At 39.3% G+C, this 14,043-nt stretch overlaps 1 protein-coding gene across 4 annotated transcripts in view; it reads left to right on the forward strand.

The window, feature by feature from the left end:
* Positions 1-14,043, forward strand: part of LOC107662873 (SH3 and multiple ankyrin repeat domains protein 3-like) — a 215,040-nt gene that overhangs the window by 98,950 nt on the left and 102,047 nt on the right. For all 4 annotated transcript variants that reach the window (XR_001631256.1, XM_016452983.1, XM_016452984.1 and 1 more), the window contains exons 6-7: positions 4,950-5,117; positions 11,633-11,749. Coding sequence is in view for 3 of the 4 variants with exons in the window: in XM_016452983.1 (XP_016308469.1) it covers positions 4,950-5,117; positions 11,633-11,749 (285 nt within the window). In the remaining variant the exon portion in view is untranslated. The remainder of the gene's footprint in view (positions 1-4,949; positions 5,118-11,632; positions 11,750-14,043) is intronic.

Below are 14,043 nucleotides of genomic sequence, written 5' to 3' on the forward strand. Positions count from 1 at the left end.
GCAGGAATGTACATTGCTGATTGGATCGTTAAAGGGACATTATCCACAAGCAGTGACAGAATCAGAAACGGGGTGTAGCGAAGGCTACCTTGAAAGATAATAAGGGCTTGGGTTTGAAGGGAATAGCAGTGTAGCAGGTGTGTCGGTCAGAACACGACAGAGAGGGAAGTGATGAACTTGAACTGGTTTAATTTGACCAGTAGGTAAATATACATCAGAGGGGGGAGCCAATCATAAACTTGCACCTTAAACAATGCCCACTTGAATGCGGAACAGCTTCCAGGAACGGTGGAAGAAGCAACAGTGAGTCAATCGGACCTCCAGAGGTTGAATCCAAAGGGATTAAATGAGTCCAAGAAAGGCCCAGTCAGTTTGAAGCCCTTAGGAGTGGTGGCGAGCGATTAAACAGTGACTGATAGAGATGCGGGCATGAGAGGCACATGTACATCGCAGATACTGAGTAATGTCCTGACTTTAGATGAGTTTGTGCTGTGTCTTGATCAGATGGGAGTGTAACACATGAATTGTGCTGGTATTTGGTGTGGTTTGATCTGTAACAGACAAGAAGCAGCACTCTAATATAAGTAAGCACATCATCACAGCCTTAATACACAAACTACTGACTCCTCCCCTCACATGGACATAATAATATGTAAACACATAATATAATCACAAGCATTATGTCACTCACAATAACATCTTTTAACATGTTACTGGCATTATTTATCAACATGAGGTATTATGACATCCTAAACATCTCTATAAACACTGTAGAGCTACATAAGCTTGAGCACAGATGAATAAGTACCGTCACGTAACATTATGCAGTCGATAACTGCATCATACTATATAACAATGAGCATAAATCAATAAATGTGACAGTATAAACCTTACTCACTCTTATAAGACGCACAAAGCACAATATACACTCGATCTGTGGCGGTAATCAGTGCTATTTCTCTTCCCCAGTACCCCTACCACTGACGAACTGATATCTGCTGCAGCTGATGCAATATGCGATCGCTCCGTGCCGAGTTGCTTCACTTCCGATCTCCCGTGTGCGTCGTACTTTCATAATAAAAGTCCCTGTTCTAGTCGTTGCTACAGTGCTCCTAATTCTCTCAATCGCCTTTTGCACAGCCGCCCCCAAATTGCATGCAATTTGCACTTGTAAAAGGCTCACACCTCAGTCACTGGAGGGCCTTTCTCATTCTCCTCTGAATCTGAAATCATTGGAAGAGTGATAAGTCGGGCAACTGGCCGGGTGTAAACTTTGTCCTTGACTTGGATGTCCGCAGATCTCACATAACCATCTGCACTCTGACGCACTCTGATCACCCTACCAACTGGCCAGAGGGCCCGGGGAAACTGCGGGTCTATCACCAGCACTACTGAATCAACTGACAGATCAGCTGGGGTACCATGCCACTTTTGTCTGCATTGTAGAGTTGGAAGGTAACACCTGATAAATCTTGCCCAGAAGTGATCAGCAATGACTTGGCAGTGTCGCCATCTCCGCTTGCTTAGTCCCTCACACTTAGGGTAGACAACTGGAGGTAGTGCTTCATCCAGCCGCCCCATCAAGAGGACATTTGGTGTCACTGCATCCAAGTCCGCAACACTGGACGAAGTATAACCGAGAGGTTTAGCATTCAGTATAGCCTCGACCTCTAGTAAGGCTGTATGCAAGACCTCCTCGGAGACCGGTTGAACTCCTATGACGGTATACAGTGCAGTCTTGACGGACTTGATCTCCCTCTCCCAGGTGCCCCCGAAGTGAGGAGCTGCAGGGGGGTTGAAGCGGAAGTCAATCTTCTGCTTGACAAGGCGGCGTTGGAGATCGGAGGACATGTTGTTAAAAGACTCACGGAGCTCCTTCTCCCCTGCTTTAAAGTTCGTACCCTCGTCTGAATAGAGCTCAGTTGGGGTCCCTCGGCGAGCGATGAACCGCCTGAGACTCATCAGGAAGGAGTCCACGTCCATATTGTGCATGAGGTCTAGATGCACCGCCCGGGTGGTAAGGCACTTATAAATGATGCCCCATCTCTTCTCTGAGCGTCGTCCTATCTTGACCTGAAATGGTCCGAAGCAGTCGACACCCGTCGAGTAAAATGGCGGCTTGTATAAGCGCAGACGGGCCACAGGTAAGTCTGCCATCTTCGGGATCAACGTCTTGGATTTCCATCTTCGGCACTCTCTGCACTGGTGTTGCACTCCCCGAATGGCTTCTCTTCCCCGAAGAATCCAGAAGGCCCGACGCATCTCTGCGAATACTCGCTCAGGGCCTGGGTGACAGAGACGAGCATCATAGTCCTGGATGAGGAGTTTCGTCGCTGGATGCAAGGGGTCTAGAACAATAGGGTGCTTGAACGTTGCGTCTAACCATTCAGCGTGCCGAAGTCTCCCCCCAACCCGTATGATTCCCTCGCCGGGGTCCAGTTCAGGGGACAGGGTAAGGAGACGACTACTTCGGAGTACTGCTTTCCCTGCCTTAAGGTGCCATAACTCCTCTGGGAAGCATTCAGCCTGGACTCTCTGGAAGATCGTCATCTCTGCCTGCCGATAGTCTGTCAGTCAGTTTGTTAAGGCTGCTGTCAGGGCCTTATCTCAATCTGCCGCCCCATGCCCCTCCTGCGCTATGGCCTCGACCATGGCCCTCCAACAAAGGTATGACTGGCTCAAATGTGTCTCTGGTAGGTCTGCTCTCGATACCACTCCGCACGAAACCGACTTCTTGTACTCTGTGACATCCTGTTCTGTTACCTCTCCAGGTAAGGATGGCCATTCAGCAGGTCCCTTGAGGAGGAAGGAAGGCCCTTGGCTCCAACGGTTCGGCGCGGCCAACTCTGCCTAGGTCTTCCCTCTCATCACATCATCTGCCGGGTTCTGTGTGGAGTCAACCTCTCGTCACATCATCTGCCGGGTTCTGTGTAGAGTCAACGTAGCACCAGGTACATCCTCCTGTAAGCTCTTGGATCTTGGCTACACGAGTACCCACGAAGACTTTAAAGCGGCATGACTCTGACTGCAACCAGGTCAACACTGTTGTAGAGTCACTCCAAAGGATTGTCTGATCTGTCTTCACTGTCGATTCTCTCTCTATTGTCTTTGCTAATTGGGCAGCCGTCAAGGCACCACAGAGCTCAAGGCGGGGTATGGAATGCTGTCGACGGGGCGCTACCCTGGATCTAGCCGCCATGAATGCCAGGTATACTCGACCCTGGGCATCTTCTGTTCTAGGGGGTCCCGGGCCAAGCGTCTCTCCAGACCTCTGAGGCAGGGTAGGACGGCTTCCTTGGGAGCTCTGAGTGGGGGAGCATCTCGCTTCCTTAACAGAGGTGTGGCATATCTGAGGATGCCTGCAACCTGTACACGCCTCGTCTTGGCCTCCAGAAGCTCCAGCACTTCCTTATCCTGCTTAGATCTCATAACCGACTTGTCGGTCTGGTATGGCAGTATGTCCATCTTCCAGAGCTTCTCGTCGTTCTGCATCAGCTCCGTCTTCAGTGCTACAGTGCTCCTAATTCTCTCAATGGCCTTTTGCACAGTCTACATATACAAAAATGACTGTAAAGCACAAACCTGTCCTGAGATAATGAGATATATTCACTGGAGTAAAACTTGTGACAACTAGCCCCAGTCTCCCATATCCCGACTGTTTAAGACAGTTCGTCAACCGTTATTATTTTCCTCCAAGTCTGTCTTTTCTCTACATATTTATGTCTGACGTGCAGGTGGCATTTAGCTTGATTCCTAACCTCACCCTTTTCCACATCGTTCCTCTTATTCATTATACCCTTTGAATGTGAACTCATGAAATTAGTCTTGAATGACTTGTCACGGCTATTAAATCAGCTTGGCTGTTGCAGTCTAGTCTTAGTCTCAGACAGCACACCCACAGTCCATTCACTGATCGCCTAATGTATATTGCCTTACAGAACTGGTAGGAGCTAGCAGAAAATCTGCAAGGATAAGCTGCAAATTGCTCCAGACTTAATGCCGATAGTCAAAAGTCTTACTTGACTGGTAAGGTTGTAGATTCAATCTCCATTTGGGGCGATCCTTGAACTTTCGCCACCATGCCCTTGAGCAAGACACAGAAAGATATGCTATATGCAATTTTTTTATGGAATAGCACGCATAAAATGTCCCAATAATTGACAGATATCACTGAAATAGTCTCAGTGACAGCCTGAGGCTCTGTAAAAAGCAAAAAAGAATCTGTCCGTCGGGTGCTGCAGTTGGACAGTCACCAAACTTTGAAGCACTCTCTGCCTGTCAGTTTAGTGTGGTCATGTTCCTCAACACCGGTTCAGATTTTCCTAACAAGCAACCATATTTATTTAAAATAAGCCCAAAAAAACGCAACCCAGGATTTTTTCACGCAATTTAACAAAAAAGAAGCCCAAAATCGTGTATTATGAGTGGACTACTCTGAATGATGCTCAAACAAACCATGAATGAGCGCTCTAGATGCGCAGATCATACATTGTAATTATTCACAGACACATTTCTGTACATTCACATTGTTTCCACAGACATTTAGGATGTTTTGATTTGTCGTGTATATGTTGCTGTGTTTAGTCATTCTGAATGGATCCTTGTACTGTAGTATGTAATCCTTTTTTGAAAAGACATCTAAATTTATATTTAAATAAACTTGCAGAAAATACAGTTTTGTAAGACTCACCCTTCAATCTGTTGGTTTACTTTGCTGGATATAGCAAATAATGACAAGATGAACATGTTAAACAAGATAAATGTATATGCTTAATTTCATGATAAGTGTGCGATTAATCGTGATTAATCACACAAAAAGGGTGTGATTAATCTGATTTAAAAATTTTATCTATTGACAGCACTATTTTTTAAGGGCAGGATTTTGGAGAAAAGAGGCAGGCTAATTGATTGGTGGAGTTGAGAGAAGTGAACATGACTTGTGTGTGCAGACGCTGCTGGATCTGGGCGCCTCTCCGGATTACAAGGACAGTCGTGGCCTGACTCCTCTGTATCACAGCTCTATGGTGGGGGGCGACCCGTACTGCTGCGAGCTCCTGCTGCATGATCACGCTCAGGTGGGCTGCATGGATGAGAACGGCTGGCAGGAGATTCACCAGGTAACACACTTTGTTTTAACTTGTTCATCTTCTCAAAGCTTCCTTCAAAGTAATGAATTAAATGCCAAATTTACACTGCAAAGGTGGCACAGAAGTGCTTCTGAAGTGGCATTTAGGCCAGTTTACACAGACTGTTTAATGCTGCTCAGAGGTGGCATAAATGCACTTCCACAGCAATTACAGCTGTACGCTTTGATACTTGGGGCTAAGCCGGGTCAGAGCAGGCATAATTTATTCTGGTTTTTATGCGGCATTGTGCCTCTGCACAGAATTTTGAGCAGGCACAGAGCAGCCTTAACTCAGTTGTGTAAAGACACCTTAAGCTTCAAAAATGGGTCATAATGTCCTACTATTGACATCACAACCACATTCACTGTCCACATTTACATATACACTTCTGTTCTGATGTTTGGGTCAGTGCAATTTTTTTCTTTTTTTCTTTCTTTCTTTCTTTTTTCTTTCTATTTCAAGTAAATCCTGTTATTTTGAAATCTCTGTTTGTTAAAGAATTCTGAAAAACAACATGTGTCATCGTCTCCACCAAAATAAGCAGCACAACTGTTTTTAACATTGATAATAATAAGAAGAAATGTTTCTTGAGCAGCAAATCAGCATATTAGAATGATTTCTGAAGGATCCTGTGACACTGAAGACTGGAGTAATGATACTGAAAATTCAGCTTTGCATCACAGGAATAAATTACATTTTAAAATATATTCAAATGGAAAACTGTAATAATATTTCACAATATTACTGTATTTTTGATCAAACTAATGCAGCCTTGGTGAACATAAGAGACTCCTTTCAAAAACAACAAAAAAATCTTACCGACCCCAAACATTTGAATGGTACTGTAAATACATATTCAGTAATCAGCAGCTAGTCTGTGTTGAGGTTAGCCAATCATAACCAAGATCATTTACATAAAGTGTTGGCCGTAAAAGCAGTGTGGGTCTTCTCAGGGTCAAAGAGACAGTAGAAAATGAAAAACTAAATTACAACTGTTTTTGGTGCAAGACATTATAATCTTGGACTTCAGGGGGAAAAATACTACAACAAAATAGAACACAGCCTTTATAGCACACACACACTTACACGGTCAGGTCACAATTGACTTACAATCGGCTGAGCCTGTGGATTACTGCAGGGTAATACAGTAGGAGATTGTCTTGCAGGGGCTTTTTCTCCATCTCTGTCCATGTTCATACTTGTGTTTTAACCTCCACACAGGATCTAAAATTAATACACCTCATTTGCTCTACATTTGCTCACCAGTTATCTGGTGACTTTATTAGGACATATCATATAGCTTTATTTATACCAACTTTGTTCAAATAAACATATCAATATTGGTGTTAATATTAATGCTAATAATAATTATTATTATATGCTGTATTTAATAATAATAATAATTTAATATACAATGTAATATATATTTACACGTATTATTGTATAAACATTAATTAATATTAATATTAGTGAAGTTAATATAATTACTCCTAATTAACAAAATAATATGTAATGTATAATTAATATTAATATTGCTGTTTATATATATATATATATATATATATATATATATCACATAACTACAACATATATGTACACACACAATGTTGTTATTATTTATGTTATTATTATTATTTTATTTACTATATAATTAATATTAATATTGGTGTTGATGTTGACAATAGTAATAACTATTATATTATAATAAATAATTAATATAATAAAACTAAAACTATTATAATAATAAATATTATTATTATTATATAGATGATTAGACTTAAATAAATCATACTAATAAATCATCAATTAATTTAAAAATAAACTTAAATAATCCTTAAATTAGTCAGTTATCAAATGATCATTAATCGCAGCCCTATTTGGCATTTAAAATTCAACTGCTAGCAGATGAACATCCACTTCCTTTCTTGTCCCATGTCTTCTCTGGCTTACTTTTTCTTTTCTGTATTATTTCACAACAAACATGTTGTTTTGCTGCTTTGCAAGCAGTGATATTTCCTTCAGGATATGCAAATCTATTCTTCTGTTTCTTTTTGCCGTGCTTTGAGAGGAAAGATGAGAGCTTGCAGTCTCTTTTCTGTTTATGAAAAACAGTCATTTTGCAACTGCAGCTGAGAGTGTCACGTTTGGAAACGGATGGATGGATGGATGGATGGATGGAGGCATAGATGCCCTGAGGGTGGACAGAGCTGCTGGGTCAGATAGGACTGTGTGTGTGTGTGTACACCGATACCGCCGCTGTGAGTTTACAGTATTTAACCCGAGGCTCATTACCAAAATTAGATCAGGCCCAAAAATGTGACGGACATGCTATTAAACTATGTTACCTACACCTCACAAACACACACTGCTCTCAGGAGTCTTGCCCTTAGTGTGGCAGAAAGGAGAACAGCAGTTGACAAGGCTTTTCCTATCGTAATATTTATTTTTCCACCACTCTCCCTTCCTTCTAATGTTCTCATCCATCTGTCTGACCTACACTTGTCATTTCTAAAGAGAACCTATGGCAACCCGAGCAAATGCCAAGTGTGTGTGTCTCAATGAGGCTGCTTTTCACTGTAGTTTTTCTAGTTTAGATAGTCATCCTTGCACATCAGTTAGTGTGTGTGTCTTTAAATTGCTCTGTATATTGTACATTACTGAATGAATGGTTAAATGTGAATCTGAACACATTCATTCTTGTCTCTTTCTGGCTCTCATTATGCATTGACAATTATAGTGAACCTACTATTCAAACACACTATGGAACTATCGAACTAAAGTTAACATTAGCTCTGTTCTAAAACCTAGTGCACCGCCTACGTAGACAGCATTTTAATTATGTTGCCTTCAAAGGTAAATTTTAACCAACTTTTAAATCTGCTAGAAGGCAATCCCAGAATGCACTGGGACAAGCTCAATGGAAAAAATTCAATGTTATTCTACAATTTAGGGTACATTTAGGCCCCGTGTCCACCAAAGTGTTTTTTTCCCAAGGCTAGCGTATTTTTTCAGTTGTTTTCAATGGGAGCGCTGCGTTTTTTTAAAATGCCAGGAGCGTGCCGAGTGCTGAGCATCTTTTTCACACTGAGCGCTCAGGCGTTTTTTTATCACCGCCGAGAGTTGAAGAATGTTCAACTGTGGGTAAAACGCATAGACTGTAAAAAAAACATGGACGTAGTGTCCGTGATGTCATCCGTAAATTTCTAAACAGCATTTTTGAAGCCTAAAGTGGGCGGAGCCGGCCGTCGCCATCTTGGCAGCGCGTCACTCTTGGATAATCGAAAATGGGCAAAGAGGCGGGACGCGGGTGGAGCTGGTTGCTGAAACCACGCCCGCTTAGCTCAACGGTGGTGACAGCAGCGGCAATCCACCTGTCACTCAAGTGTCCACACCCTTAATTATGCAGAACTTTAAGGCTTAATATAATTTAAACGGATGAGTTATAAAAAAATTTTATCACCCCTCACAGTTGTCATGAAGGGCAAAATTAGCTATATAGACCAAAACCACTTTTTGTACCAGGCTGTAAACATTTTTTTCTGCTGCTTTGGAGCCAGTCTCTAGCGGCCAGTCGATGAATTGCAGTTTAAGTCACTTCCGTGTTGGTTTCAAGAGAGAGACCAGAAGGTTGCCGCTTGGGAAAAACATTTCATTCGCGATGCGTCTGCCATATTACTTCAGCGGATATTCTGTATCGTAGCAACCGCAGCATCTCAACCACTGATCTATAATAGAAACCTGGATTGCTCATGATGTCAAAAAAGTGAAGCCACCGCGCCACCATATTGGTATTCCCTAGTATCCCCATACATTCTATTGAATTAATAGGAAATCGTACGATTTTAATGAGAAAACATCACCTAACGAGTCAGCGTTTTCATATCTGAAGTATCCCTGTACATTCTTACAACGCAAACCTCCTGAGCATGTGTGCATGTGTGCTCCTGAAATGGTTATTTGTTAAATGTCGGGAATTTCCCATGCGTATTAAAAAGTTACGTGTCCTATAAATTACCGTAGCGAATATCAGATGAACACGATGAACATCAGATGGACAAATCCACAACATATGCATTTCAAATGACAAAGTGCTCATGAAATCTGAATCAAGTACATTCATGGTTTATGTAATTGTTGTTTTTTATTCGTAATAAACATTGGTTAAATTAATAATTAATTAAATACACATTACTCCTGTAAACTGTAATGCTAAAATGCCATATAATTTGCGCCATCTTGAGGAGTCTGAAATAGATATTACTCCCTCAGAACAGAAAATAATACACGCATCATAACTTATTCAGAGAAATAACACTGACTGCGTATGTTACGGACTTAAAGACATGAAGCTTTATTTCCAAGATGATGAATGGTAAGCTTTGAATTTCAATACAATATAGAGCAATATAGTAACAGGCTTGTATTGTAATATGTATTGCATATCCGAATCAATTTCACATACTAATACCAGATATATATATATATATATATATATATATATTCATGTTTAATATTTCCTGCATAATTATGTACATAAAGAAATATATTTTGTGTTGGATCAGTTACCTGTTGTCAGCAAGTGTGTAGCTGACACACCCACCTAAACGATTTCAATATATCGCTTATCTTGCCTGAAAAGACCATAAACATTGCAGATAACATCTTAAGTAAAAATTAATTTACATATATCTTAAAAACTAATCCCGTGTGACTGATACGCTTCAAATCGGGTGATTTTAGGTCAGTGTTTTGGCCGTCAGTCAATGAAGCTCTCAGCCGGTAGGGAATAGTAAGATGGCCGCTGGAACACTTCTGGTGGCTTCACCACTGAATGGCAGTTTAGAATGCGATGAGCAATCCAGTCATACATATAGATCAGTGGTCTCAACTGAAAAAAACCCTGCGCTCTCAAGCGCTCACAGCTGGGTGTTTTCAGCAGAGCGCCTGGCGTTTTCAGCTGGCTAAAAACGCTTTGGTGGACACGCGGCCTTAATGCCTATATAATTAAAATAAGATAATTATATTTTTCAAACTTTTTTATTTGTTTGTTTTTTTCATTGCCTTGTCCCTTAAATTATTAATTTTGTATAGTTTTATTATTATATAATTATTTATTAAATTATTTATTGCAGTGTCCAATTTATTTATTTATTTATTTTTTAATTGAGTGGGTCAAAATAAGGCAACATTATCTGTATTAAATTTCTTTGTAAAAATCTAGATACTTCGGAAAAATAAGATTTTTTTAATTGAATATTATTATTATTATTATTATTATTATTACTACTAAACAGTAATATCATAATATTATCATTAATAACAATAATAATGCTGATTCTTTTACTAACAGTAATAATATCATAAGATCATCATCATCAACAATTAAATACTTAGAAATACTTGAGTTTATTATTATTATTAACAGTAATATCATAATGTTATCACTAATAATAATATTTTTATTTTACTAACAGTAATAATCTCATAAGACCATCATCAACAACAACAACAACAATTAAATACTAAAAATAAGAGTTTTTAAATTAGTTTTTTTTTTTATTAGTAGTAGTAGTAATATTATCACTACTACCTAAATACTTAGGAAAAATAAGAGTTTTTAAATTGAGTTTTTTATTATTATTATTATAATTAGTATTATTAACAGTAATAATATCACAATATTATCATTAACAACAACAACAACAATTAAATACTAAAAATAAGAGTTTTTAAATTGAGTTTTTTTTTATGCAACAATAATACAATAATAATAAAAAGTTGTCTCTTTCATGTGCAACAGAACATTTTGTCAGTCACTTGGTTTCTATGTCTGCACCATCTCACTGTCCAGTGATAAATCCAGCGACATATTTCTTGTTGCTGAACTTGGTTAGCAGCGATGGATTAACCATAAGGGCATCTGGACCGCACGTCCAGAGGGTCACCATACAGAGCTGTATAAATGTTTTCAAACCGCAGGAGATGCCGAAGACCTCTCCCCGACTGCATGGCCAAAGATGAGCCAACACAACAGTGAATGTTAATTGGCCCCTGTGATGGAGAATGATTGGTACTCTGTGGATCTCACAGCTGGGGGCCCCTGGGAGTCCCAAACATGCCCCGTCACTAATCCTGCCCCATTCGCTCTCAGTATCTCTATCTCTCTCGCACTCTTTTCTGCTCTTTCTCAGGCAGACAGTTTTTAAGCAGTTTTTCTACATCCCACACTCCATTAGTATGCAGAGAGGACACGTTTTGAATTATGGTGGAAAGAAAAGTGACATTGATAACACCAAACAAAGGCAAACAGTTCTGCTCTTTCTCATTTCATAAAGTGAGAACATCAAGATGTGAGAGCGAGGTGTGTGTGCGTGAAAGAGAGAGGCGGCAGCTATTGTTTTACTCATTAACATGATTTTAGTTCTGTGCAGACTGCAAATTGACACGAAACCGAAACAGCCACACCGATGCAAAGTTTTTATGTGTGTGTGTTTGTGTGTCGTCAGGCTTGTCGTCACGGACATGTGCAGCATCTGGAACACCTGCTGTTCTACGGAGCGGACATGAGCGCTCAGAACGCTTCTGGAAACACTGCCCTGCACGTGTGTGCTCTCTATAACCAGGTAACACACACTCATTCACCCATACTGTATGTATTCGCTTAGCCACCAGATAACACACACATATACACACACTTCAGGCTCAGATGCCTGAACCCACAAGGACACACTCAATCATACTGCCTGAAATATCTGCACTCTTTTCAGCCAGGTAAAACAATCAGATGCAGACATCTATATGTAAGTGGCATTAGCAATTAGTATAATGTGTAATATGTTGTAAGTATCGGAGTTAATGAGCGTATACAAAGCAGCAAGGTCACAGATTGTTCATGCAGTCACACAGAAACACAAAGAGTGATCTCATCCTCAGGTGTGTGTGTGTGTGTGTGTGTGTGTGTGTGTGTGTGTCTCATGGAATCAGCGTGTGTGTGTGTGTGTGTCTGTGTCTGTCTGTGAGTACTAATTTTACAGCAGTGGTTTCTGTTTATCTTCATTCAGCTCATTATAATGAGATTAAACTACAGCTGACCTGCACTAATGTAACATCCAGTCTGGATGAAGTCAGTTACAAACAGATCAATAACATCTAAACTACAAAAACATGAAGAAAAGAGGACACCATGCAATGAAACTTCAACTTCTAAAACATAAAAATAGTGCTCTGAGTATTAAAGAAAGATCCTAGATCATAGTTCAACCGTTGACGTCTAATGATATTCTGTAAATTAATTTCTTCAAGTTTGGACTCACATGCACAGCACCAGGCATCTCACATCTTTCTGATAGCACAGATATGTTATGTATGTATGCATGCAGATATGTAGCACAGCCGTATGATTGATTGATTGATTGATTGATTGATTGATTGATTTTTCTCAGTCAATTGGAAGTGTCCTAGCTTATTTCTAGGCAAAAAATGGAAGAAAAAAATTGCTTTAGGATGTCCTCAGAAGTAAGCTAAATCCGTCAAAAACTCATTTTGTTGGTGTTTAAGTTGACAAAAGAATGTAAAAGAATGGCCTGAAGTTGTATCTTATGGTCAGGGATAGTTTATTGTTATAACTTGCTGTATGTCCCATAGTGACATATAGAATTAACCTATTTAAGAGCAAGAGAAGTCCTCTAGAGAAGTACACTAAATCTGTCAAAAACTTTTTTGTGGACATTCTTAGACAGAAAATTGGCTCGGGAAGAGACTAAATAATGTCCAAATTTGTATTTTAGTGTTATGGCTAATACATGTGTAATATAACTTATTTGTTTAATCATAAATTAGCTTGTACAATCATGTTGGATCAGAAATCAGTTGAATGCCTTTATGCAGGTAGCTATACAAGCACACGTTTGTGTGAAATAGTGTGACCTCTTGTCATACTTCGACAAATTTGCTAGAAAGTGTCCTCAAAGGTTAAGTCTTTTAAAAATCCTTTGAGACATTCTTTGAGAAGGACAGATTACTCTAAAAGAGATTACAAATGTCCAAAAGTTGCATTTTATGGTCAATTAGTATGTTTATCCTATATTTAAGTATATAAGTAATATAATTCAAATTTGTTTGTTTTGAAGTCAGATTTGATAGTCATTTTGAAGTCTCCATGCATACAGTATTTCTAGATAAATGTGTTTGGGAGTTTGTTTCAATTCGTATTTTAAGGACGAATTTTCTAAACAGTGTCTTGAGAATTTAGCTAAATCTGTCAAAAACTCCTTTTGTTGATGTTCTCAAAAAACATAATGTGCTCATAAAAGGAATAAATAATGTCTAAATCATGTCCAAAAGTTGTATTTTATAGTCAGCACTAGTTTATTTTTATAATTTACTGTATATCCTGAAGTTATATATAAAATTAAGTTTAAAGTCCCCATGAAATCAAAATTAAATTTTTTTGGGTGTTAGTATCAATATGTTAGTATTGAGGTTATCTATAAGGCAGTGTGCTCCAAAACAGTGACAAAATTCGCATTTAGAAGATATAAGCATTCAAAGCTTGCAGTTCGTCACTGCGTGTTTCTAAGCATTTCAGGGGACCTTTAAAAAGTGAGCTAAATATGTAAAAAACTTTATTTGGTTGGTATATTTATAATATAAACAGTAGAACCTATAAGTGTATAAATATAATTAGCTTAACTTAAGTGAAGGTTTGATCTCAAGACATATGAGTTTGTGTGAGTTTCATACTTTAAGGTCAATTCATTGTACTTTAAAAAGTGTGCTCAGGAGTTTGCTAAATCTGTCATGAAGTAGGTAAATGTGTGAGTGCGTGCGTGTGTGTGTGTGTAATGTGTGCACCTGTTTTTCTATTCTGGTGGGGACTTAAACCTGAATACACACAGACTCATGGGGACTCGTGTCA

This window comes from Sinocyclocheilus anshuiensis, unplaced genomic scaffold, assembly GCF_001515605.1.
Source record: "Sinocyclocheilus anshuiensis isolate Anshui unplaced genomic scaffold, SAMN03320099.WGS_v1.1 scaffold739, whole genome shotgun sequence".
NCBI lineage: Eukaryota > Metazoa > Chordata > Actinopteri > Cypriniformes > Cyprinidae > Sinocyclocheilus > Sinocyclocheilus anshuiensis.